At 42.2% G+C, this 27,710-nt stretch overlaps 1 protein-coding gene across 1 annotated transcript; it reads right to left on the bottom strand.

Moving 5' to 3' along the window:
• Positions 1-762: 762 nt before the first annotated feature.
• LOC133639481 (DNA-directed RNA polymerase III subunit RPC6-like) lies at positions 763-27,629 on the bottom strand. Its single transcript, XM_062032797.1, has 9 exons — positions 27,367-27,629; positions 22,918-23,035; positions 22,790-22,857; positions 15,074-15,141; positions 14,866-14,978; positions 9,115-9,258; positions 2,929-3,036; positions 2,679-2,870; positions 763-2,612 (listed from the first exon to the last, which is right to left on the bottom strand). The coding sequence occupies exons 1-9, from the start codon at positions 27,426-27,428 to the stop codon at positions 2,535-2,537; spliced, it is 951 nt and encodes a 316-aa protein (XP_061888781.1). The 5' UTR covers positions 27,429-27,629; the 3' UTR covers positions 763-2,534.
• Positions 27,630-27,710: the final 81 nt, after the last annotated feature.

The raw sequence follows: 27,710 nt of genomic DNA, 5'->3' as shown, positions 1-27,710 counted from the left end.
GCACATTTGTCATGATGACGACTGTCAGTGTGTACATTTGTCATGATGACGACTGTCAGTGTGTACATTAGTCATGATGACGACTGTCAGTGTGTACATTAGTCATGATGACGACTGTCAGTGTGCACATTTGTCATGATGACGACTGTCAGTGTGTACATTAGTCATGATGACGACTGTCAGTGTGTACATTAGTCATGATGACGACTGTCAGTGTGTACATTTGTCATGATGACGACTTGTCATTACATGTTTACCTTGAGGATGTTTCCTTCATTCAGCAGGTGACATCATCAACAATTAATTTTCCCTCAGCGACCGATGGGGCAAAAGTGGCGCACTAACACTGCATGAGAAATCATCCAGAGGAGGAAAAGAAGAAGACATGTACTATTTATATTCATTCACTATTTATATTCTTACCTACATATTTACACTATTTATATTCTTACCTACATATTTACACTATTTATATTCTTACACTATTTATATTCTTACCTGCATATTTCCATCCTTATATGTGCAACTAGGGTTGCTCTTTTAATAAAATGCATTCATTTCAATATTAGTGTGCTAGGTAGCCTAGCTAACATGCTAGCACAAGTGAAGAAGTTACAAATAGTAACTATTGATACAATCTAACATATTGATTGTATCAATAAAGTTGATTTATTGGACTGTTAGCTGTGTGCTAGGTAGCTTAGCTAACATGTGCTAGCACAAGTGAAGGATTGAAGAAGTTACAAATAGTAACTATATTGATACAATTAAAAAACATTTATTGTATAAATAAAGTTGATTTATTGGAATGTTAGCAGTGTGCTAGGTAGCTTAGCTAACATGCTAGCACCAGTGAAGGATTGATAACTTTATTGATCGAGGGAAGAAGCTGTCCACTCATCAGAAGTCCAACCACTGGTCCAGGTACACACAGTTCCACTCATAAGAAGTCCAACCACTCGTCCAGGTACACACAGTTCCACTCATCAGAAGTCCAACCACTCGTCCAGGTACACACAGTTCCACTCATAAGAAGTCCAACCACTCGTCCAGGTACACACAGTTCCACTCATCAGAAGTCCAACCACTCGTCCAGGTACACACAGTTCCACTCATCAGAAGTCCAACCACTCGTCCAGGTACACACAGTTCCACTCATCAGAAGTCCAACCACTCGTCCAGGTACACACAGTTCCACTCATCAGAAGTCCAACCACTCGTCCAGGTACACACAGTTCCACTCATCAGAAGTCCAACCACTCGTCCAGGTACACACAGTTCCACTCATCAGAAGTCCAACCACTCGTCCAGGTACCCACAGTTCCACTCATCAGAAGTCCAACCACTGGTCCAGGTACACACAGTTCCACTCATCAGAAGTCCAACCACTCGTCCAGGTACACACAGTTCCACTCATCAGAAGTCCAACCACTCGTCCAGGTACACACAGTTCCACTCATCAGAAGTCCAACCACTGGTCCAGGTACACACAGTTCCACTCATCAGAAGTCCAACCACTCGTCCAGGTACACACAGTTCCACTCATCAGAAGTCCAACCACTCGTCCAGGTACACACAGTTCCACTTATCAGAAGTCCAACCACTCGTCCAGGTACACACAGTTCCACTCATCAGAAGTCCAACCACTCGTCCAGGTACACACAGTTCCACTCATCAGAAGTCCAACCACTCGTCCAGGTACACACAGTTCCACTCATCAGAAGTCCAACCACTCGTCCAGGTACACACAGTTCCACTTATCAGAAGTCCAACCACTCGTCCAGGTACACACAGTTCCACTCATCAGAAGTCCAACCACTCGTCCAGGTACACACAGTTCCACTCATCAGAAGTCCAACCACTCGTCCAGGTACACACAGTTCCACTCATCAGAAGTCCAACCACTCGTCCAGGTACACACAGTTCCACTCATCAGAAGTCCAACCACTCGTCCAGGTACACACAGTTCCACTCATCAGAAGTCCAACCACTCGTCCAGGTACACACAGTTCCACTTATCAGAAGTCCAACCACTCGTCCAGGTACACACAGTTCCACTCATCAGAAGTCCAACCACTCGTCCAGGTACACACAGTTCCACTCATCAGAAGTCCAACCACTCGTCCAGGTACACACAGTTCCACTTATCAGAAGTCCAACCACTCGTCCAGGTACACACAGTTCCACTCATCAGAAGTCCAACCACTCGTCCAGGTACACACAGTTCCACTCATCAGAAGTCCAACCACTCGTCCAGGTACACACAGTTCCACTCATCAGAAGTCCAACCACTCGTCCAGGTACACACAGTTCCACTTATCAGAAGTCCAACCACTCGTCCAGGTACACACAGTTCCACTCATCAGAAGTCCAACCACTCGTCCAGGTACACACAGTTCCACTCATCAGAAGTCCAACCACTCGTCCAGGTACACACAGTTCCACTCATCAGAAGTCCAACCACTCGTCCAGGTACACACAGTTCCACTCATCAGAAGTCCAACCACTCGTCCAGGTACACACAGTTCCACTCATCAGAAGTCCAACCACTCGTCCAGGTACACACAGTTCCACGGTGAGATTTCTCCTCCCGGGTGACAGTCGTCAAAAACCTGCCAAACAATAAGAAACATTATGGGTACAACCAAGATGGCGGTGACCTTCCACCCTCGTGTTACCGGGCAGAGGCCGCAGGGCGTCTTGACCAGGCCAGTGGGCGGGACAATGGGGTGGACGCTGCGGTAGAGCTTGATGTGTCCGTCCACGCTGCCCAGCGTTCCCTCCTTGGCGGCCATGACGCTCACCTCCACTTTGCCGTCATAGACCAGCGTGTTGAGGATGGTCTCCATGTCCTCCATGGACAGGTCCACCTGCCGCCACACAGACACCTGTCAGTCATAGTCACACGGCGTGAGGGGGCGGGGCTACCTTGCTGATTCCCAGCTCGCAGATGTACTTCCAGACTTCGTGTGAGGTGGCGAAGGAAGCGTTCCTCTGCATCATGGGACTCTGCTTGCCGTCCCTGGCCGCCTCCGCCTGCCCACGGTCACAATAATAGTATTAAAACCTTACCATCGAAATGTTAGCGCTAAAACATTAGTATTAAAACGTTAGCGCTAAAACATTAGTGTGGAGGGGGGCGTGGCCTACGGGCCTGCCACGGAACGGGGTGTGTCAGGACCGGCCTCAAAGACAGCGACCCTTCCGTTCGGCTTGTTCGGTGCGCCCGCCTCATGGACCGAGTGCTGCGCCCTCACGCTGCATACGCGGCCGCCTATCTGGATGACGTCATCATCCAGAGTGGCGGCTGGGAAGAACACATGCGGCGAGTGGGGGCGGTGCTCGAGTCCCTGAGGCAGGCGGGGCTCACCGCCAAAGTGTGCGGTTGGCCGGAGGGAAGTACAGTATTTGGGGTACCACTTGGGAGGAGGGCAGGTGCGCCCGCAAGTAGATAAAACAGCGGCAAGTGCAGCCTGCCCAACCCCCAAGACGAAAAAAGAGGTGAGGCAGTTTTTGGGACTGGCAGGTTACTACCAGAGATTTATCCCCCGGTTCGAGGACCTGACAAGCCCACTATCTGACCTTACCCGAAAGGGTCCTCCAGATCTGGTCCAGTGGACGGAGCAGTGCCAGCAGGCGTTTGAGAGGGTCAAGAAGGTCCTCTGGGAGGAGCCGGTCCTGCACATGCCTGATTTTTCTCTCTCGTTCTGTCTGCAGGCTGACACGTCGGGCAGAGGGTGGGAGCTGTTTTGTCCCAGCAGGTGGGGGGCGTCGACTGCCCCATTCTGGACATCAGCCGGAAGCTCTCCGATCGGGAGGTGAGGTACAGCACCATGGAGAGGGAGTGCCTCGCCATCCGGTGGGCGGTCGGTGCCCTCCCGTACTACCTCCTGGGGCGCTCATTAAGTCTCTGCTCGGACCACAAACCCCTTCAGTGGCTCCACCGCATGAAGGATGCCAACGCGCGGATCACCCGTTGGTATCTAGCTTTACAATCCTACAATTTCAGAGTGATCCACAGACCGGGGGCACAGATGGCCGTGGCTGACTTCCTCTCCCGCTCCCTCACGGGGGGGAGTAGGCGCGGCCTGAGTCTGGCGGTGGAGGTATGTGGAGGGGGGCGTGGCCTGCGGGCCTGCCGTGGAACGGGGTGTGTCAGGACCGGCCTCGAAGACAGCGACAGGTGAGTGGATGGCCCAGGTGAGCCTTGTTATCTAATCACCTGTCGCCTTTATTAGCAGCAGCCGGAATGAGACACCTAGTTGGAGTTGGAGGTGCTGATGAGCGGCCGCAGGAAGAAAAGACATTGTGCTGGAAAGCAGAGGCCGATTGCTATTTATGAAAATAAAACAGTGTTATACCCTGAATTCCGGGCTCTCCTGGCAGTGTGTGGTGGTCCGAAGAACCCACTAGAGGGCAACCTCTACAATTAGTATTAAAACGTTACCCTCAAAGCATTAACGTTAAAACATTAGTATTAAAACCTTACCATCAAAACGTTAGCGCTAAAACATTAGTATTACAACCTTACCATCAAAATGTTAGCGCTAAAACATTAGTATTAAAAAGTTAACGCTAAAACATTAGTATTAAAACGTTACCCTCAAAGCATTAACGCTAAAACATTAGTATTAAAACGTTAGCGCTAAAACATTAGTATTAAAACGTTACCATCAAAATGTTAACGCTAAAACATTAGTATGAAAACGTTAGCGCTAAAACATCAGTATTAAAATGTTAGCGCTAAAACATTAGTATTAAAACGTTACCATCAGAAGGTTAGCGCTAAAACATTAGTATTAAAACGTTAATGCTAAAACATTAGCATCAAAATGTTAGCGCTAAAACATTAGTATTAAAACGTTAACATCAAAATGTTAACGCTAAAACATTAGTATGAAAACGTTAGCGCTAAAACATTAGTATTAAAATGTTAGCGCTAATTTGTTGAAAGGACTAGTTGGTACAATCCCTGGGGACTCTGCATGGCAGGGGCGTCCTCCTCCCTGAGCCAGGCTTGCACCTGACCGCATACCTAAATGAGGCTAGGTGACACTGCTGGGAGGCTTTTCCACCATTGGGACACATCTTCAGTTGTGTGCCCCAGCGTCACGGGGTGTTTCGGCCCGGCTTACCACAAGACACCCTCTGCCGAGGAAGGGCGCACCCCAGGGTGATCAAATCCCTGGGTGTGTGTGTCCCATTAGGTGTTAGCCTTAGCAGCCCAGCTGGTGTCACTCCTCCTCAACCACAACCAATGGCTCGTCCTCTCTGCTGTGTTGGCCAGCTCTTTAATGGCCTGTCTGTGAGCCTGCCCCCTGACTCCAACCTCCCTAAGGAGCTTTGCTGTTGTGCTAGCTACAAAGCCCCTACAGCCCACCTCCACTGGGCGCACCCTTACCCTCCAGCCTCTGTCCTCTGCCTCAGCTGCAAGGTTGGAGTACCGCAGCTTCTTGCGTTCATACGCTTCTTCGATGGCATCCTCCCACGGAACTGTCAGTTCAATAATATAGACTGTATGGCAGGTTTCAGACCATAGGACGAGGTCTGGAAGCAGGGTGGTCGTTGCGATCGCCGGGGGGAAAATGAGCCTCTGATCTAAGTCGACTCGCATCTGCCAGTCCCTGGCTGCATTCAATGGGCTTAGATCAGGATTTGAAGGTCTCGTCTTCAGCTTTTCCCCCTCCCGAACAAACGCTGGTAGGTGTCGGCACACATCCTGGTTGTTGATGGGTTGGGCATTGATGGATATCCTCCTGCACTCAAGTTTGTCAGCTAGACATCTGAGGACCTGGTTATGTCTCCACGTATATCTGCCTTGAGTGAGGCTGGTTCTACAGCCAACCATTATGTGCTTGAGTGTTGCTGGGGTTGTACACAGGGGACAGGATGGGTCCTTTCCAAACCATTGTTGTACGTTTCTGGGAGATGGTAGCGCATCATATGTTGCTCGAACGATGAAACTCAGCCTGTTGGATTCCATGCCCCAAAGTTCGCTCCATGTGAGCTTTTTCTTTTCAACACCCTCCCACCTTGTCCAGCGGCCCTGTTTGGCTTGTGTTGCGGCTTTGGAATGTCTGGCTGTTTCCTCCTGACGACGCACTTCCTCTACAACCATAGTTCGACGTTTGGTTGCAGATGCCTTTTGCCAGAGAGGAGTTACGGTTCCAAGGCCAAAGCCTCCTCTGCCTTGTTGGACGTGGCCCACTACGTCACGATGGAGCAAAGCTGTGACTGGGGTCCACTTCCGCCCTGTAACGAGGCAAGGAGCGGCGGCTCTCACTACAGGGTACCGGGAGTCAGTGAGGGACATCTCCAGCCTCACCTTGGCACATTTGAACTCTTCGACCAGGCTAGAAATTGGCAGCGACAGGGCTCCGTTGCTGTAGAGTCCAACGCTGCTGAAGCACTTTGGAAGTCCGAGCCACTTCCTTACATGCGAGTTCACTAGCCTTTCCAAGCGAGTAGCATGGCATATTGAGACCTCATACATAGTTAACGGCCACCGGAGTCTGGGTAGCAACCCAAACTGCAGGCACCAGAGCTTCAGTTTCCCTGGTAGTGCAGTGCTATTAATCTTCCTGAGGCCGTTAGCCGTGTCCTGCCGCAGTTGTTCAAGTTGCTGGGTGTCTCTGAGATCTGCATTATACCATCTTCCGAGGCTCTTGATGGGCTTCTCTAGGAGTGTTGGAATTGGTTCCTCGCTGATGTGGAACCGCTCACCTGTTAGTTGGCCTTTTATGATGGAGATGCTGCGTGACTTGCTTGGCTTGAAGTCCACGTCTACGTCTAGTCTACGTCTGGTGCATGGTTTTGTTGTTGTAATGATGGTCATGTCATCCATAAAGGATGCTCCCCTCACCTCCCATGGGGTGATCAAGGGGATGGGTCAAATGCAGAGGACAAATTTCACCACACTTAGTGTGTGTGTGACAATCATTGGTACTTTAACTTTAACTTTAAGGCTCTAATTGGCGGAAGACGTAGGCCACTCTTGGTCCTCTCACCTCCCACTACCCACTGGGATGCTAAAACATTAGTATTAAAATGTTAGCGCTAAAACATTAGTATTAAAACGTTAATGCTAAAACATTACAATTAAAACGTTACCATCAGAACGTTAGCGCTAAAACATTAGTATTAAAACGTTACCATCAGAACGTTAGCGCTAAAACATTAGTATTAAAACGTTAGCGCTAAAACATTAGTATTAAAACGTTACCATCAGAACGTTAGCGCTAAAACATTAGTATTAAAACGTTAGCGCTAAAACATTAGTATTAAAACGTTACCATCAGAGCGTTAGTGCTAAAACATTAGTATTAAAACGTTAGCGCTAAAACATTAGTATTAAAACGTTACCATCAGAACGTTAGCGCTAAAACATTAGTATTAAAACGTTAGCGCTAAAACATTAGTATTAAAACGTTACCATCAGAACGTTAGCGCTAAAACGTTAGTATTAAAACGTTAGCGCTAAAACATTAGTATTAAAACGTTAGCGCTAAAACATTAGTATTAAAACGTTACCATCAGAACGTTAGCGCTAAAACATTAGTATTAAAACGTTAGCGCTAAAACATTAGTATTAAAACGTTACCATCAGAACGTTAGCGCTAAAACATTAGTATTAAAACGTTAGCGCTAAAACATTAGTATTAAAACGTTACCATCAGAACGTTAGTGCTAAAACATTAGTATTAAAACCTTAGCGCTAAAACATTAGTATTAAAACGTTAGCATCAAAACGTTAGCATCAAAACGTTAGCGCTAAAACATTAGTATTAAAACGTTACCATCAGAACGTTAGCGCTAAAACATTAGTATTAAAACGTTAGCGCTAAAACATTAGTATTAAAACGTTACCATCAGAACGTTAACGCTAAAACATTAGTATCAAAACGTTAGCGCTAAAACATTAGTATTAAAACGTTACCATCAGAACGTTAGCGCTAAAACATTAGTATTAAAACTTTAGCGCTAAAACATTAGTATTAAAACGTTACCATCAGAACGTTAGCGCTAAAACATTAGTATTAAAACGTTACCATCAGAACGTTAGCGCTAAAACATTAGTATTAAAACGTTAGCGCTAAAACATTAGTATTAAAACGTTACCATCAGAACGTTAGCGCTAAAACATTAGTAGTAAAACGTTAGCGCTAAAACATTAGTATTAAAACGTTACCATCAGAACGTTAGCGCTAAAACATTAGTATTAAAACGTTAGCGCTAAAACATTAGTATTAAAACGTTAGCGCTAAAACATTAGTATTAAAACGTTACCATCAGAACGTTAGTGCTAAAACATTAGTATTAAAACGTTAGCGCTAAAACATTAGTATTAAAACGTTAGCATCAAAACGTTAGCATCAAAACGTTAGCGCTAAAACATTAGTATTAAAACGTTACCATCAGAACGTTAGCGCTAAAACATTAGTATTAAAACGTTAGCGCTAAAACATTAGTATTAAAACGTTACCATCAGAACGTTAACGCTAAAACATTAGTATCAAAACGTTAGCGCTAAAACATTAGTATTAAAACGTTACCATCAGAACGTTAGCGCTAAAACATTAGTATTAAAACTTTAGCGCTAAAACATTAGTATTAAAACGTTACCATCAGAACGTTAGCGCTAAAACATTAGTATTAAAACGTTACCATCAGAACGTTAGCGCTAAAACATTAGTATTAAAACGTTACCATCAGAACGTTAGTGCTAAAACATTAGTATTAAAACGTTACCATCAGAACGTTAGCGCTAAAACATTAGTATTAAAACGTTACCATCAGAACGTTAGCGCTAAAACATTAGTATTAAAACGTTAGCGCTAAAACATTAGTATTAAAACGTTAGCGCTAAAACATTAGTATTAAAACGTTACCATCAGAACGTTAGTGCTAAAACATTAGTATTAAACGTTAGCGCTAAAACATTAGTATTAAAACGTTAGCATCAAAACGTTAGCGCTAAAACATTAGTATTAAAAGGTTAGCATCAAAACGTTAGCGCTAAAACATTAGTATTAAAACGTTAGCATCAAAACGTTAGTGCTAAAACCTTAGCGTCAGCAACTGGGACTGCCCCTGCCACCCCCCAGGCACACTCACCTTGGTCTGCAGGAACTTGAAGCACTGCTGGTTGAGAACCTCCACAAACTCTGACTCAAAGTCCTGGTCGCTGTACCACGCCCCCCCTGTCACCGAGCGGTCAGGTTGCACGTTGTACAACATGTACACCTTCTTCTTGGACGCCTGTACACATATAGTACACATATAGTACACACATAGTACACACATAGTACTGTGGTAGCCACTGTTGTGTTATTTATATTTCTGTAGTCCTGCATATGTTATTAAGTTAAATTCATTATTTGTTGCTTGATGAATACTTGGGCCTACTGTGCTACTGCACTTTGGTGTCGGTCATTGTGGTGGTGTTTAATGAATACTTGGGCCTACTGTGCTACTGTGCTTTAAATGTTTGTCATTATGTTAGCCATTTTTGTGTTATTTATATTTCTCTAGTACTGCATATTAGAGCTACAGCTATCGAATATTTTAGTAATCGAGTATTCTATCGAATATACCGATCGATTAATCAAATAAATCTTCTTTCTTTTTTTGTGTCCTGTGCAGCTTCTCAGGCAAATCATATAGTAGATGTAGATGATCATATAGTAGATGTAGATGATCATATAGTAGATGTAGATGATCATATAGTAGATGTAGATGATCATATAGTAGATGTAGATGATCATATAGTAGATGTAGATGATCATATAGTAGATGTAGATGATCATATAGTAGATGTAGATGATCATATAGTAGATGTAGATGATCATATAGTAGATGTAGATGATCATATAGTAGATGTAGATGATCATATAGTAGATGTAGATGATCATCTAGTAGATGAGGATGATCATATAGTAGATGTAGATGATCATATAGTAGATGTAGATGATCATATAGTAGATGTAGATGATCATATAGTAGATGTAGATGATCATATAGTAGATGTAGATGATCATATAGTAGATGTAGATGATCATATAGTAGATGTAGATGATCATATAGTAGATGTAGATGATCATATAGTAGATGTAGATGATCATATAGTAGATGTAGATGATCATCTAGTAGATGTAGATGATCATATAGTAGATGAGGATGATCATATAGTAGATGTAGATGATCATATAGTAGATGTAGATGATCATATAGTAGATGTAGATGATCATATAGTAGATGTAGATGATCATATAGTAGATGTAGATGATCATATAGTAGATGTAGATGATCATATAGTAGATGAGGATGATCATATAGTAGATGTAGATGATCATATAGTAGATGTAGATGATCATATAGTAGATGTAGATGATCATATAGTAGATGTAGATGATCTATAGCTGCTGTACACATTTACTTTACACAAGAGAAGTGTGGGAAACTTCTCATGTTGCCTTATTTGTATTTGACTTGTATTTATATTATCATTTGGTGCAGCTGAAGCAATATTTTTACTTAATTAAGGTTTAATTATACATGTAAAGATGTGCCCTCAATTATTGCGTTTGGCCTAATTGTCTTTTATTTCCTAAACGCCTGTGCAGTGTATGATGTGTGACGTAAACACGCTGTGCAACACCTAAACATTTGAAAACTGCAGCGTATGAATGCATGTGATCAGCGTTCATAAAGGGGCGTGTCCTATGTCTATCTATGGAAGTGATCAGCGTTCATAAAGGGGCGTGTCCTATGTCTATCTATGGATGTGATCAGCGTTCATAAAGGGGCGTGTCCTATGTCTATCTATGGATGTGATCAGCGTTCATAAAGGGGCGTGTCCTATGTCTATCTATGGATGTGATCAGCGTTCATAAAGGGGCGTGTCCTATGTCTATCTATGGATGTGATCAGCTGTCATAAAGGGGCGTGTCCTATGTCTATCTATGGATGTGATCAGCGTTCATAAAGGGGCGTGTCCTATGTCTATCTATGGATGTGATCAGCTGTCATAAAGGGGCGTGTCCTATGTCTATCTATGGATGTGATCAGCTGTCATAAAGGGGCGTGTCCTATGTCTATCTATGGATGTGATCAGCTGTCATAAAGGGGTGTGTCCAATGTCTATCTATGGATGTGATCAGCTGTCATAAAGGGGCGTGTCCTATGTCTATCTATGGATGTGATCAGCTGTCATAAAGGGGCGTGTCCTATGTCTATCTATGGATGTGATCAGTTGTCATAAAGGGGCGTGTCCTATGTCTATCTATGGATGTGATCAGCGTTCATAAAGGGGCGTGTCCTATGTCTATCTATGGATGTGATCAGCTGTCATAAAGGGGCGTGTCCTATGTCTATCTATGGATGTGATCAGCTGTCATAAAGGGGCGTGTCCTATGTCTATCTATGGATGTGATCAGCTGTCATAAAGGGGCGTGTCCTATGTCTATCTATGGATGTGATCAGCTGTCATAAAGGGGCGTGTCCTATGTCTATCTATGGATGTGATCAGCTGTCATAAAGGGGCGTGTCCTATGTCTATCTATGGATGTGATCAGCTGTCATAAAGGGGCGTGTCCTATGTCTATCTATGGATGTGATCAGCTGTCATAAAGGGGCGTGTCCAATGTCTATCTATGGATGTGATCAGCTGTCATAAAGGGGCGTGTCCTATGTCTATCTATGGATGTGATCAGCTGTCATAAAGGGGCGTGTCCTATGTCTATCTATGGATGTGATCAGTTGTCATAAAGGGGCGTGTCCTATGTCTATCTATGGATGTGATCAGCGTTCATAAAGGGGCGTGTCCTATGTCTATCTATGGATGTGATCAGCTGTCACAAAGGGGCGTGTCCTATGTCTATCTATGGATGTGATCAGCTGTCATAAAGGGGTGTGTCCTATGTCTATCTATGGATGTGATCAGCTGTCATAAAGGGGCGTGTCCTATGTCTATCTATGGATGTGATCAGCTGTCATAAAGGGGTGTGTCCTATGTCTATCTATGGATGTGATCAGCGTTCATAAAGGGGCGTGTCCTATGTCTATCTATGGATGTGATCAGCTGTCATAAAGGGGCGTGTCCTATGTCTATCTATGGATGTGATCAGCTGTCATAAAGGGGCGTGTCCTATGTCTATCTATGGATGTAATCAGCTGTCATAAAGGGGCGTGTCCTATGTCTATCTACAGATGTAATCAGCTGTCATAAAGGGGCGTGTCCTATGTCTATCTATGGATGTGATCAGCTGTCATAAAGGGGCGTGTCCTATGTCTATCTATGGATGTGATCAGCGTTCATAAAGGGGCGTGTCCTATGTCTATCTATGGATGTGATCAGCTGTCATAAAGGGGCGTGTCCTATGTCTATCTATGGATGTGATCAGCTGTCATAAAGGGGCGTGTCCTATGTCTATCTATGGATGTGATCAGCTGTCATAAAGGGGTGTGTCCAATGTCTATCTATGGATGTGATCAGCTGTCATAAAGGGGCGTGTCCTATGTCTATCTATGGATGTGATCAGCTGTCATAAAGGGGCGTGTCCTATGTCTATCTATGGATGTGATCAGTTGTCATAAAGGGGCGTGTCCTATGTCTATCTATGGATGTGATCAGCGTTCATAAAGGGGCGTGTCCTATGTCTATCTATGGATGTGATCAGCTGTCATAAAGGGGCGTGTCCTATGTCTATCTATGGATGTGATCAGCTGTCATAAAGGGGCGTGTCCTATGTCTATCTATGGATGTGATCAGCTGTCATAAAGGGGCGTGTCCTATGTCTATCTATGGATGTGATCAGCTGTCATAAAGGGGCGTGTCCTATGTCTATCTATGGATGTGATCAGCTGTCATAAAGGGGCGTGTCCTATGTCTATCTATGGATGTGATCAGCTGTCATAAAGGGGCGTGTCCTATGTCTATCTATGGATGTGATCAGTTGTCATAAAGGGGCGTGTCCTATGTCTATCTATGGATGTGATCAGCGTTCATAAAGGGGCGTGTCCTATGTCTATCTATGGATGTGATCAGCTGTCATAAAGGGGCGTGTCCTATGTCTATCTATGGATGTGATCAGCTGTCATAAAGGGGCGTGTCCTATGTCTATCTATGGATGTGATCAGCTGTCATAAAGGGGCGTGTCCTATGTCTATCTATGGATGTGATCAGCTGTCATAAAGGGGCGTGTCCTATGTCTATCTATGGATGTGATCAGCTGTCATAAAGGGGTGTGTCCAATGTCTATCTATGGATGTGATCAGCTGTCATAAAGGGGCGTGTCCTATGTCTATCTATGGATGTGATCAGCTGTCATAAAGGGGCGTGTCCTATGTCTATCTATGGATGTGATCAGTTGTCATAAAGGGGCGTGTCCTATGTCTATCTATGGATGTGATCAGCGTTCATAAAGGGGCGTGTCCTATGTCTATCTATGGATGTGATCAGCTGTCATAAAGGGGCGTGTCCTATGTCTATCTATGGATGTGATCAGCTGTCATAAAGGGGCGTGTCCTATGTCTATCTATGGATGTGATCAGCTGTCATAAAGGGGCGTGTCCTATGTCTATCTATGGATGTGATCAGCTGTCATAAAGGGGCGTGTCCTATGTCTATCTATGGATGTGATCAGCTGTCATAAAGGGGCGTGTCCAATGTCTATCTATGGATGTGATCAGCTGTCATAAAGGGGCGTGTCCTATGTCTATCTATGGATGTGATCAGCTGTCATAAAGGGGCGTGTCCTATGTCTATCTATGGATGTGATCAGCTGTCATAAAGGGGCGTGTCCTATGTCTATCTATGGATGTGATCAGCTGTCATAAAGGGGCGTGTCCTATGTCTATCTATGGATGTGATCAGTTGTCATAAAGGGGCGTGTCCTATGTCTATCTATGGATGTGATCAGCTGTCACAAAGGGGCGTGTCCTATGTCTATCTATGGATGTGATCAGTTGTCATAAAGGGGCGTGTCCTATGTCTATCTATGGATGTGATCAGCTGTCATAAAGGGGCGTGTCCTATGTCTATCTATGGATGTGATCAGCTGTCATAAAGGGGCGTGTCCTATGTCTATCTATGGATGTGATCAGTTGTCATAAAGGGGCGTGTCCCATGTCTATCTATGGATGTGATCAGCTGTCATAAAGGGGCGTGTCCTGTCTATCTATGGATGTGATCAGCTGTCATAAAGGGGCGTGTCCTATGTCTATCTATGGATGTGATCAGCTGTCATAAAGGGGCGTGTCCTATGTCTATCTATGGATGTGATCAGCTGTCATAAAGGGGCGTGTCCTATGTCTATCTATGGATGTGATCAGCTGTCATAAAGGGGCGTGTCCTATGTCTATCTATGGATGTGATCAGCTGTCATAAAGGGGCGTGTCCTATGTCTATCTATGGATGTGATCAGCTGTCATAAAGGGGCGTGTCCTATGTCTATCTATGGATGTGATCAGCTGTCATAAAGGGGCGTGTCCTATGTCTATCTATGGATGTGATCAGCTGTCATAAAGGGGCGTGTCCTATGTCTATCTATGGATGTGATCAGCTGTCATAAAGGGGCGTGTCCTATGTCTATCTATGGATGTGATCAGCTGTCATAAAGGGGCGTGTCCTATGTTTATCTATGGATGTGATCAGCTGTCATAAAGGGGCGTGTCCTATGTCTATCTATGGATGTGATCAGCTGTCATAAAGGGGCGTGTCCAATGTCTATCTATGGATGTGATCAGCTGTCATAAAGGGGTGTGTCCTATGTCTATCTATGGATGTGATCAGCTGTCATAAAGGGGCGTGTCCCATGCGTGACTGTAGTGAGGTGTGCACCTGTACAGGTGCTGAGCTGGACTCACCGCCACAGACTTCACAGCTTTGATGAGTTTTTTACTCTCCAAGTTCTTCAGGATCTTGTTGATCTCTGTGAGAGGAAGGTTGCTCTTGAAGCGGATGTCTCTGCTCCAAATACCTGAGTAGACAGGTGCACTAAAGTTAGCACAGTGTGCAGGTGTGTCTGAGTAGACAGGTGCACTAAAGTTAGCACGGTGTGCAGGTGTGTCCTACCTTTGTTTGCAGCATCTTCAATGATCTGATAGACTAGTTTCTCCTGGTTGTCAGAGCCTTTCATCTTACTGTCACATACAAGAACACATCACTTATACAGGGTTAGCACGCCAACACACTCACTAACACACTAACACAATATATGGAAACACTAACACAATATATGGAAAGTGATTTTTTAAATTGATTCATGATACAGATATATACTATCAGATATTTACTATCATCATAATACAGTCATCACACAAGATGATCATCAGAGTATATACATTGAATTATTTACAAACCCCGTTTCCATATGAGTTGGGAAATTGTGTTAGATGTAAATATAAACGGAATACGATGATTTGCAAATCCTTTTCAAGCCATATTCAGTTGAATGCACTACAAAGACAACATATTTGATGTTCAAACACATAAACTTTATTTATTTTTTGCAAATAATAATTAACTTAGAATTTCATGGCTGCAACACGTGCCAAAGTAGTTGGGAAAGGGCATGTTCACCACTGTGTTACATGGCCTTTCCTTTTAACAAAACTCAGTAAAGGTTTGGGAACTGAGGAGACACATTTTTGAAGCTTCTCAGGTGGAATTCTTTCCCATTCTTGCTTGATGTACAGCTTAAGTTGTTCAACAGTCCGGGGGTCTCCCTTCTGCTATTTTAGGCTTCATAATGCGCCACACATTTTCAATGGGAGACAGGTCTGGACTACAGGCAGGCCAGTCTAGTACCCGCACTCTTTTACTATGAAGCCACGTTGATGTAACACGTGGCTTGGCATTGTCTTGCTGAAATAAGCAGGGGCGTCCATGGTAACGTTGCTTGGATGGCAACATATGTTGTTCCAAAACCTGTATGTACCTTTCAGCATTAATGGTGCCTTCACAGATGTGTAAGTTACCCATGTCTTGGGCACTAATACACCCCCATACCATCACACATGCTGCCTTTTACACTTTGCGCCTATAACAATCCGGATGGTTCTTTTCCTCTTTGGTCTGGAGGACACGACGTCCAAAGTTTCCAAAAACAATTTGAAACGTGGACTAGTCAGACCACAGAACACTTTTCTACTTTGTATCAGTCCATCTTATATGAGCTCAGGCCCAGCGAAGCCGACGGCGTTTCTGGGTGTTGTTGATAAACGGTTTTAATCTTGTATAGGAGTTTTAACTTGCACTTACAGATGTAGCAACCAACTGTAGTTACTGACAGTGGGTTTCTGAAGTGTTCCTGAGCCCATGTGGTGATATCCTTTACACACCGATGTCGCTTGTTGATGCAGTACAGCCTGAGGGATGGAAGGTCACGGGCTTAGCTGCTTACGTGCAGTGATTTCTCCAGATTCTCTGAACACTTTGATGATATTACGGAGCGTAGATGGTGAAATCCCTAAATTCCTTGCAATAGCTGCTTGAGAAAGGTTTTTCTTAAACTGTTCAACAATTTGCTCACGCATTTGTTGACAAAGTGGTGACCCTCGCCCCATCCTTGTTTGTGAATGACTGAGCATTTCATGGAATCTACTTTTATACCCAATCATGGCACCCACCTGTTCCCAATTAGCCTGTTCACCTGTGGGATGTTCCAAATAAGTGTTTGATGAGCATTCCTCAACTTTATCAGTATTTATTGCCACCTTTCCCAACTTCTTTGTCACGTGTTGCTGGCATCAAATGCAAAAGTTAATGATTATTTGCAAAAAAAAAAATGTTTATGAGTTTGAACATCAAATATGTTGTCTTTGTAGCATATTCAACTGAATATGGGTTGAAAAGGATTTGCAAATCATCGTATTCCGTTTATATTTACATCTAACACAATTTCCCAACTCATATGGAAACGGGGTTTGTACAATCCGGGGTGTGGGATGTGGAGGCGGAGGTTAGGTTTGGTTGATAAACACTTCAGTCATCAACAATTACATCATCAGAGAAATGGACATTGGAACAGTGTAGGACTGACTTGGTAGGATATGTACAACAAGTAGTGGACATAGAGAGAGAGATCAGAAAGCATAAGAATAAGCATCTACATTTGATTATTTACATTAGATTATTTACAAACCCCGTTTCCATATGAGTTGGAAAATTGTGTTAGATGTAAATATAAACGGAATACAATGATTTGCAAATCATTGTGTTGGTGTTTTTAGCATAGCTCCGACGAATTCCCGTAGCTAAGTGAGCTTCAATGGTGTCGTTAGCAGCAGCATTGCTAGGCTTCGCCAGGCGGGACAACATTAACCGGGTGGTTACAGGTCCAGGGTTTAGTTCAGTGTCTCCTGAGAGTAGAAGTAATAGTAGTATTGTTGATCTTCGGTCTATCCTTCCAGTCAGGGGCTTGTATCTTCTGTTTCGATCTGCAGTCAGGCACGAGGCTATCACGTTACCTACGAAGCTAAAGTGCTTCGCCGATGTATTACCGAGGAGATAAAAATCACAGTGATTGTCCATTTTGCGTTCTCGACTCTCATTTTCAAGAGGATATAGTATCCCTGGTGGTTTAAAATACAAATCCGTTTTCCACAATAGAAAAAGGAGAAAGTGTGGAATCAAACGAGCCTTTGTTTGGATGCTACAGTGGGAGCGAAAGACAATGCGACTATTCATCCTGGGGACCGGAACACGAGACCACGTACGATGTCATGGACTGTCACACAGGTATGATGTCATGGTCTGTCACACAGGTATGATGTCATGGACTGTCACACAGGTATGATGTCATGGACTGTCACACAGGTATGATGTCATGGTCTGTCACACAGGTATGATGTCATGGACTGTCACACAGGTATGATGTCATGGACTGTCACACAGGTATGATGTCATGGACTGTCACACAGGTATGATGTCATGGACTGTCACACAGGTATGATGTCACGGACTGTCACACAGGTATGATGTCACGGACTGTCACACAGGTATGATGTCACGGACTGTCACACAGGTATGATGTCACGGACTGTCACACAGGTATGATGTCACGGACTGTCACACAGGTATGATGTCACGGACTGTCACACAGGTATGATGTCATGGACTGTCACACAGGTATGATGTCATGGTCTGTCACACAGGTATGATGTCATGGACTGTCACACAGGTATGATGTCATGGACTGTCACACAGGTATGATGTCATGGACTGTCACACAGGTATGATGTCATGGTCTGTCACACAGGTATGATGTCATGGATTGTCACACAGGTATGATGTCATGGACTGTCACACAGGTATGAGGTCATGGACTGTCACACAGGTATGATGTCATGGACTGTCACACAGGTATGATGTCATGGTCTGTCACACAGGTATGATGTCATGGACTGTCACACAGGCATGATGTCATGGTCTGTCACACAGGTATGATGTCATGGACTGTCACACAGGTATGATGTCATGGACTGTCACACAGGTATGATGTCATGGTCTGTCACACAGGTATGATGTCATGGTCTGTCACACAGGTATGATGTCATGGACTGTCACACAGGCATGATGTCATGGTCTGTCACACAGGTATGATGTCATGGATTGTCACACAGGTATGATGTCATGGACTGTCACACAGGTATGATGTCATGGTCTGTCACACAGGTATGATGTCATGGACTGTCACACAGGCATGATGTCATGGTCTGTCATACAGGTATGATGTCATGGACTGTCACACAGGTATGATGTCATGGACTGTCACACAGGTATGATGTCATGGACTGTCACACAGGCATGATGTCATGGACTGTCACACAGGTATGATGTCATGGTCTGTCACACAGGTAAGATGTCATGGACTGTCACACAGGTAAGATGTCATGGTCTGTCACACAGGTATGATGTCATGGACTGTCACACAGGCATGATGTCATGGTCTGTCATACAGGTATGATGTCATGGACTGTCACACAGGTATGATGTCATGGACTGTCACACAGGTATGATGTCATGGACTGTCACACAGGTATGATGTCATGGTCTGTCACACAGGTAAGATGTCATGGACTGTCACACAGGTATGATGTCATGGTCTGTCACACAGGTATGATGTCATGGACTGTCACACAGGTATGATGTCATGGATTGTCACACAGGTATGATGTCATGGTCTGTCACACAGGTATGATGTCATGGATTGTCACACAGCTATGATGTCATGGTCTGTCACACAGGTATGATGTCATGGATTGTCACACAGCTATGATGTCATGGTCTGTCACACAGGTATGATGTCATGGATTGTCACACAGGTATGATGTCATGGTCTGTCACACAGGTATGATGTCATGGTCTGTCACACAGGTATGATGTCATGGATTGTCACACAGCTATGATGTCATGGTCTGTCACACAGGTATGATGTCATGGATTGTCACACAGCTATGATGTCATGGTCTGTCACACAGGTATGATGTCATGGATTGTCACACAGGTATGATGTCATGGTCTGTCACACAGGTATGATGTCATGGTCAGCAGCAAGTAAGTGACTTCATTGTGTGGCTATGATCTTCCTCACTTCACATATTTGGCAGCATTTCTCCTGCCAAATATGCAAATGGAGAATAGTTTAGATTTGTGCTTACATGGTTAACAAGTCAAATGTTTTATCATACATTTGTCCAAATGTGGCCAACATTGTGGGTTTCCTGGATGTGGTCTACATGGCTAAAAGAAACATCTAAAGAAGAGAATCTTCCACTAGTTGTTTTTATATATACATCTTGAATATTCCCTCTACTCGTCATTTGGGATGTCTGTTGTGATTTCACTTCCTGGTTCCGTGATATATTGGCCTGTCCCTAATGTTTTGCCCTACTCTTAACCAATGGTGACTCATCATAGTAAACAATCATGGATGTTGTTGGAAGGATGAAGGGGAGGGTTTAGTAGTCCATGAGAGGGAGAACAAGGAACACAACAAATAAGCGGTGTTTGCTCATTTTAACCTGAAATTAATAATAGCCATATTACCATATTTTCTTCATTCATATCTTCTTTAAAAATATATCCATATACCTTACAAACGCCATATATTGCCCAGCCCTATGTTCTAGTATTGATGATGTTCAACTATCATACTCATCTTCCTGAAGACTAACTAGTATTGATGATGTTCAACTATCATACTCATCTTCCTGAAGACTAACTAGTATTGATGATGTTCAACTATCATACTCATCTTCCTAAAGACTAACTAGTATTGATGATGTTCAACTATCATACTCATCTTCCTGAAGACTAACTAGTATTGATGATGTTCAACTATCATACTCATCTTCCTGAAGACTAACTAGTATTGATGATGTTCAACTATCATACTCATCTTCCTGAAGACTAACTAGTATTGATGATGTTCAACTATCATACTCATCTTCCTGAAGACTAACTAGTATTGATGATGTTCAACTATCATACTCATCTTCCTGAAGACTAACTAGTATTGATGATGTTCAACTATCATACTCATCTTCCTGAAGACTATCTAGTATTGATGATGTTCAACTATCATACTCATCTTCCTGAAGACTAACTAGTATTGATGATGTTCAACTATCATACTCATCTTCCTGAAGACTAACTAGTATTGATGATGTTCAACTATCATACTCATCTTCCTGAAGACTAACTAGTATTGATGATGTTCAACTATCATACTCACATTTATTTATTTAATCTTCCTGAAGACTAACTAGTATTGATGATGTTCAACTATCATACTCATCTTCCTGAAGACTATCTAGTATTGATTATGTTCAACTATCATACTCATCTTCCTGAAGACTAACTAGTATTGATGATGTTCAACTATTATACTCATCTTCCTGAAGACTAACTAGTATTGATGATGTTCAACTATCATACTCATCTTCCTGAAGACTATCTAGTATTGATTATGTTCAACTATCATACTCATCTTCCTGAAGACTAACTAGTATTGATGATGTTCAACTATCATACTCATCTTCCTGAAGACTAACTAGTATTGATGATGTTCAACTATCATACTCATCTTCCTGAAGACTAACTAGTATTGATGATGTTCAACTATCATACTCATCTTCCTGAAGACTAACTAGTATTGATGATGTTCAACTATCATACTCATCTTCCTGAAGACTATCTAGTATTGATGATGTTCAACTATCATACTCATATTCCTGAAGACTAACTAGTATTGATGATGTTCAACTATCATACTCATCTTCCTGAAGACTAACTAGTATTGATGATGTTCAACTATCATACTCATCTTCCTGAAGACTAACTAGTATTGATGATGTTCAACTATCATACTCACATTTATTTATTTAATCTTCCTGAAGACTAACTAGTATTGATGATGTTCAACTATCATACTCATCTTCCTGAAGACTAACTAGTATTGATGATGTTCAACTATCATACTCATCTTCCTGAAGACTATCTAGTATTGATGATGTTCAACTATCATACTCATCTCCCTGAAGACTATCTAGTATTGATGATGTTCAAATATCATACTCATCTTCCTGAAGACTATCTAGTATTGATGACGTTCAACTATCATACTCATCTTCCTGAAGACTAACTAGTATTGATGATGTTCAACTATCATACTCATCTTCCTGAAGACTAACTAGTATTGATGATGTTCAACTATCATACTCATCTTCCTGAAGACTAACTAGTATTGATGATGTTCAACTATCATACTCACATTTATTTATTTAATCTTCCTGAAGACTAACTAGTATTGATGATGTTCAACTATCATACTCATCTTCCTGAAGACTAACTAGTATTGATGATGTTCAACTATCATACTCACATTTATTTCTTTAATCTTCCTGAAGACTAACTAGTATTGATGATGTTCAACTATCATACTCATCTTCCTGAAGACTAACTAGTATTGATGATGTTCAACTATCATACTCACATTTATTTCTTTAATCTTCCTGAAGACTAACTAGTATTGATGATGTTCAACTATCATACTCATCTTCCTGAAGACTAACTAGTATTGATGATGTTCAACTATCATACTCATCTTCCTGAAGACTATCTAGTATTGATGATGTTCAACTATCATACTCATCTTCCTGAAGACTAACTAGTATTGATGATGTTCAACTATCATACTCATCTTCCTGAAGACTAACTAGTATTGATGATGTTCAACTATCATACTCACATTTATTTGTTTAATCTTCCTGAAGACTAACTAATATTGATGATGTTCAACTATCATACTCATCTTCCTGAAGACTATCTAGTATTGATGATGTTCAACTATCATACTCATCTTCCTGAAGACTAACTAGTATTGATGATGTTCAACTATCATACTCATCTTCCTGAAGACTGACTAGTATTGATTATGTTCAACTATCATACTCATCTTCCTGAAGACTAACTAGTATTGATGATGTTCAACTATCATACTAATCTTCCTGAAGACTAACTAGTATTGATGATGTTCAACTATCATACTCATCTTCCTGAAGACTAACTAGTATTGATGATGTTCAACTATCATACTCACATTTATTTATTTAATCTTCCTGAAGACTAACTAGTATTGATGATGTTCAACCATCATACTCATCGTCCTGAAGACTAACTAGTTAAGCACAGATAGATGATCTTCAATCCAAAGAATATAAATCCATGCAGCCATGACAACCCAGAATGCTAACATGCTAGCAGCATAGTAGCGTGCCCGCCTACCTGGCACTCTGGGAGTCCTTCAGCCTGTAGAGGAGTCCAGAACTGTTCCTCAGGAGGTCCAGCAGGCCCTGCCACAGGTCAAATGGAGGTGAATAACAGGTCAGAGGTCATGCAGGGTTAAGACTGACCAATGAGAGCAGCTTGTTGATGGCCATGGCTCTCTGCTGAGGTTCCAGGTGAGGCATGTCGTTTTGGATCACCTGGTCAGTGATCCCTTGTGGAAACTGCTGACACAAGTCCTTGATCCTGAACAGCAAACACACACAGCATAATTGTTGACCAAACATCATTTGACTGAGGCATTCATGTGTGAAGTTAAAAGGTAAACAATAACAATTCAATCTCCCTTTTTAAATAGATAACAAATATCAATAACTTATGTCTTATTGTATATATGGGGGCGACACGGCCTAGTGGGTAGAGCGGCCGTGCCAGAAACCTGAGGGTTGCCGGTTCGCTCCACGCCTCTTGACATCCAAAATACTGCCGTTGTGTCCTTGGGCAGGACACTTTACCCTTGCCCCCAGTGCCGCTCACACTGGTGAATGATGAGTGGTGGTCGGAGGGCCCGTAGGCAGCCACGCTTCCGTCACTCTACCCCAGGCAGAGGCAGCTGTGGCTATGAAAGTAGCTTACCTCCACCAGGTGTGAATGAATGATGAAAGTAGCTTACCACCGCCGGTGTGAATGAATGATGAAAGTAGCTTACCTCCACCAGGTGTGAATGAATGATTCACAAACAATGATGAAAGTAGCTTACCACCACCAGGTCTGAATGAATGATGAAAGTAGCTTACCACCACCATGTGTGAATGAATGATGAAAGTAGCTTACCACCACCATGTGTGAATGAATGATTCACAAACAATGATGAAAGTAGCTTACCACCACCATGTGTGAATGAATGATGAAAGTAGCTTACCACCACCATGTGTGAATGAATGATGAAAGTAGCTTACCACCACCATGTGTGAATGAATGATGAAAGTAGCTTACCACCACCATGTGTGAATGAATGATGAAAGTAGCTTACCACCACCATGTGTGAATGAATGATGAAAGTAGCTTACCACCACCATGTGTGAATGAATGATGAAAGTAGCTTACCACCACCATGTGTGAATGAATGATGAAAGTAGCTTACCACCAGGTACAAATCAAAATCTTTCAAGTGCAAAACCAAATCAATTCTACAACTAGGGAACTGTCACGTGACTTTTGGCAGTAATATTCCGCCTTGCAGATCCGCAAGCAAGCAACGACCACAAAGTCACCTGTTGGCTGCTCATTGAAATGAATCCCGGTGGTTGCGGCCTTTAATGAAGACGAGGGGATTAATTGACTCAACATGGCCACCTGGTGTTGTGGAGGGGGAATTACAGTGCATTTGTGTGTGGATTGCGTTGCACTTGCTTGCGGATCTGCAAGGCGGAATATTACTGCCAAAAGTCACGTGACAGTTCCCTAGTTGTAGAATTGATTTTGTTTTGCACTTGAAAGATTTTGATTTGTACTTGAAAGATATTTTTTTGTAAGTTATTTGTTTCTGAAGCAGGAAGTAGTTGTTTGATAGGGACGTTTCTTATTCGCAAAACAAAATGCGTTTGTTTGTGAATGATATTTTGTATTTGCAAACCACACTGCGTGTGTGTGAATCGTTGGGTGTGAGTAAAACATGTTTTGTGCGTGTGTGGACTTTTGGCAGTCATTTAACTCCATAGTATTCACCTGACGTCACATCTGGCTCATTAAACATGCCAGGCTCCAAGTGGTGGTCAAACAAGCATCTGTTGTCAGCACGTACACAATGTTGACATCTATAGTTATATTTTGATAAACAATCATAAATGAATCTCTCAGCACGTACACAATGTTGACATCTATAGTTATGTTTTGATAAACAATCATAAATGAATCATTCAGCACGTACACAATGTTGACATCTATAGTTATATTTTGATAAACAATTATAAATGAATCTTTCAGCACGTACACAATGTTGACATCTATAGTTATATTTTGATAAACAATTATAAATGAATCTTTCAGCACGTACACAATGTTGACATCTATAGTTATATTTTGATAAACAATCATAAATGAATCTCTCAGCACGTACACAATGTTGACATCTATAGTTATGTTTTGATAAACAATCATAAATGAATCATTCAGCACGTACACAATGTTGACATCTATAGTTATATTTTGATAAACAATTATAAATGAATCTTTCAGCACGTACACAATGTTGACATCTATAGTTATATTTTGATAAACAATTATAAATGAATCTTTCAGCACGTACACAATGTTGACATCTATATTTATATTTTGATAAACAATCATAAATGAATCTTTCAGCACGTACACAATGTTGACATCTATATTTATATTTTGATAAAGAATCATAAATGAATCTTTCAGCACGTACACAATGTTGACATCTATAGTTATATTTTGATAAACAATCATAAATGAATCTTTCAGCACGTACACAATGTTGACATCTATAGTTATATTTTGATAAACAATCATAAATGAATCTCTCAGCACGTACACAATGTTGACATCTATAGTTATATTTTGAAAAAAACATGCAACTGGTAAACGGCGTGTGCAGCAACAACAACAACAACAAACATGGCAGTAGACGTGAAGCGCTTTTCTACCTTTTTTAAGGAACTCAAAGTGCTTTGACACTATTTCCACATGCACCCATTCACATTCACACACTGATGGCGGGAGCTGCCATGCAAGGCGCTAACCACCACCCATCAGGAGCAAGGGTGAAGTGTCTTGCTCAAGGACACAACGGACATGACTAGGATGGTAGAAGGTGGGGATTGAACCAGGAACCCTCAGATTGCTGGCACGGCCACTCTCCCAAGTTCGCCACGCCGTCCCCCAAATCATGAAATACAACTTTACCTGAGCAAGACTGATACATATTTATCCGGGAGAGTGTTGATACCAATGTCCTTGACCCAGACACACAAAGAAGTTGTAGACCTCCATGCTTTTCCAAGTTTCATGTCATGTAGAATGATGACTGGAACACAACATGCCTGGGAAGTCCACAGACGTATAATCCTTGGTATCACTCCACAAAGCTTTTTTTGATCAAGTACAGCAGTGTTTTTCAACCACTGTGCCGCGGCACACTAGTGTGCCGTGAGATACAGTCTGGTGTGCAGTGGGAGATTATCTAATTTCACATATTTGGGTTAAAACATTTGAAATTATCTAATTTCACATATTTGGGTTAAAACATTTTTTGCAAAGCAGTAATTATAGTCTGCAAATGATGTGTTGTTGTTGAGTGTCGGTGCTGTCTAGAGCTCGGCAGAGTAACCGTGTAATACTCTTCCATATCAGTAGGTGGCAGCCGGTAGCTAATTGCTTTGTAAAGGCAGGTAAAAAGGTGTCTTATGCTTAAACCAAAAATAAACAAAAGGTGAGTGCCCCTAAGAAAAGGCATTGAAGGTTAGGGAAGGCTATGCAGAACGAAACTAAAACTGAACTGGCTACAAAGTAAACAAAAACAGAATGCTGGACAACAGCAAAAACTTACTGTGGAGCAAAGACGGCGTCCACAATGTACATCCGAACATGACATGACAATCAACAATGTCCCCACAAAGAAGGATAAAAACAACTGAAATATTCTTGATTGCTAAAACAAAGTAGATGCGGGAAATATCGCTCAAAGGAAGACACGAAACTGCTACAGGAAAATACCAAAAAAAGAGAAAAAGCCACCAAAATAGGAGCGCAAGACAAGAACTAAAACACTGCACACAGGAAAACAGCAAAAAACTAAAAATAAGTCAGGGTGTGATGTGACAGGTGGTGACAGTACACCTACTTTGAGACAAGAGCTATAGTGATGCATGCTTGGTTATGCTTTAAAGTCATATCCAACAATTGCAACAACGACTTTTTACTGTCAACTGAGTTTAGTTTTTTAACGATTTCTGCTGGTGGTGTGCCTCCAGATTTTTTCAACACAAAAAATGTGCCTTGGCTCAAAAAATGTTGAAAAACACTGAAGTACAGGATCTATTCCATTCCATAGTTGGATTTTTTTGCTCGTATCTGCTTTTTGTGGTAAGATCTACTCAGATAGCTGCTTGCTGTACAACGGCCATCATGGCTTGGCTTGGTTGACCACCACTGCTGTCCACTTCCGGGAAGACGTCACGTGACAAGCAATACGAGCTGTTCGTCACAGAACCAATTAAACTCGTATCTTGAGGTTGTACTGTATCAATGTCTTGCCTTTGGTGCCCTCCAGTGGAAGCTTTTAAATAAACGTTACCGATCATGAATTGTCAATGACATCCAAGTTGTGTTTATTAAACTTGAAATGTTACTTCAGTCTTAAAGCAAAGATGATATTCGTCACATTTTATGTACGTCATAAGTTTAGTTTGTCTTTCTTTAGGGTACACAAATGCTTCACCAGCAGCACGTGTGTAGTCAACATAACGATTATTGTTCATGTTCTCGATTAAAGATCGAACATTGTGAAATTGCACATAAGATCAAAGTTGTTTTTTTTAAAGAACACTAACCTGTTTTCAACTTCGGCGGGTTCATACGTGTTTGTTTCCTTCTTGACTTTGACTTCTGACATCTTTAATATGTCCAAAATGATTATTATAATGATAGGATGACGGAGTAATGATAGGATGAATGATTATTGTAATGATAGGATGAATGACTACTGTAATGATAGGATGAATGAGTGTATTTCAATTGTTGTTTGGTTAGTTTGTTAGCTTGCTAGCTAGACTTCCATGCGTCACCTCCGGGTCCTGAAAATCTGTGAGGACCTCAAAATATTGCCTGATGGGAAACACCCATTTCTACCATTTTTTATGACCGAAATATGTCAAGAGTTATACTAGGAGTTGTT

Source organism: Entelurus aequoreus, linkage group LG22 (assembly GCF_033978785.1).
Source record: "Entelurus aequoreus isolate RoL-2023_Sb linkage group LG22, RoL_Eaeq_v1.1, whole genome shotgun sequence".
Classification (NCBI taxonomy): Eukaryota; Metazoa; Chordata; class Actinopteri; order Syngnathiformes; family Syngnathidae; genus Entelurus; species Entelurus aequoreus.
Note: the sequence above shows the minus strand (reverse complement) of the source record. Positions and strands in the feature narration are given on the sequence as shown.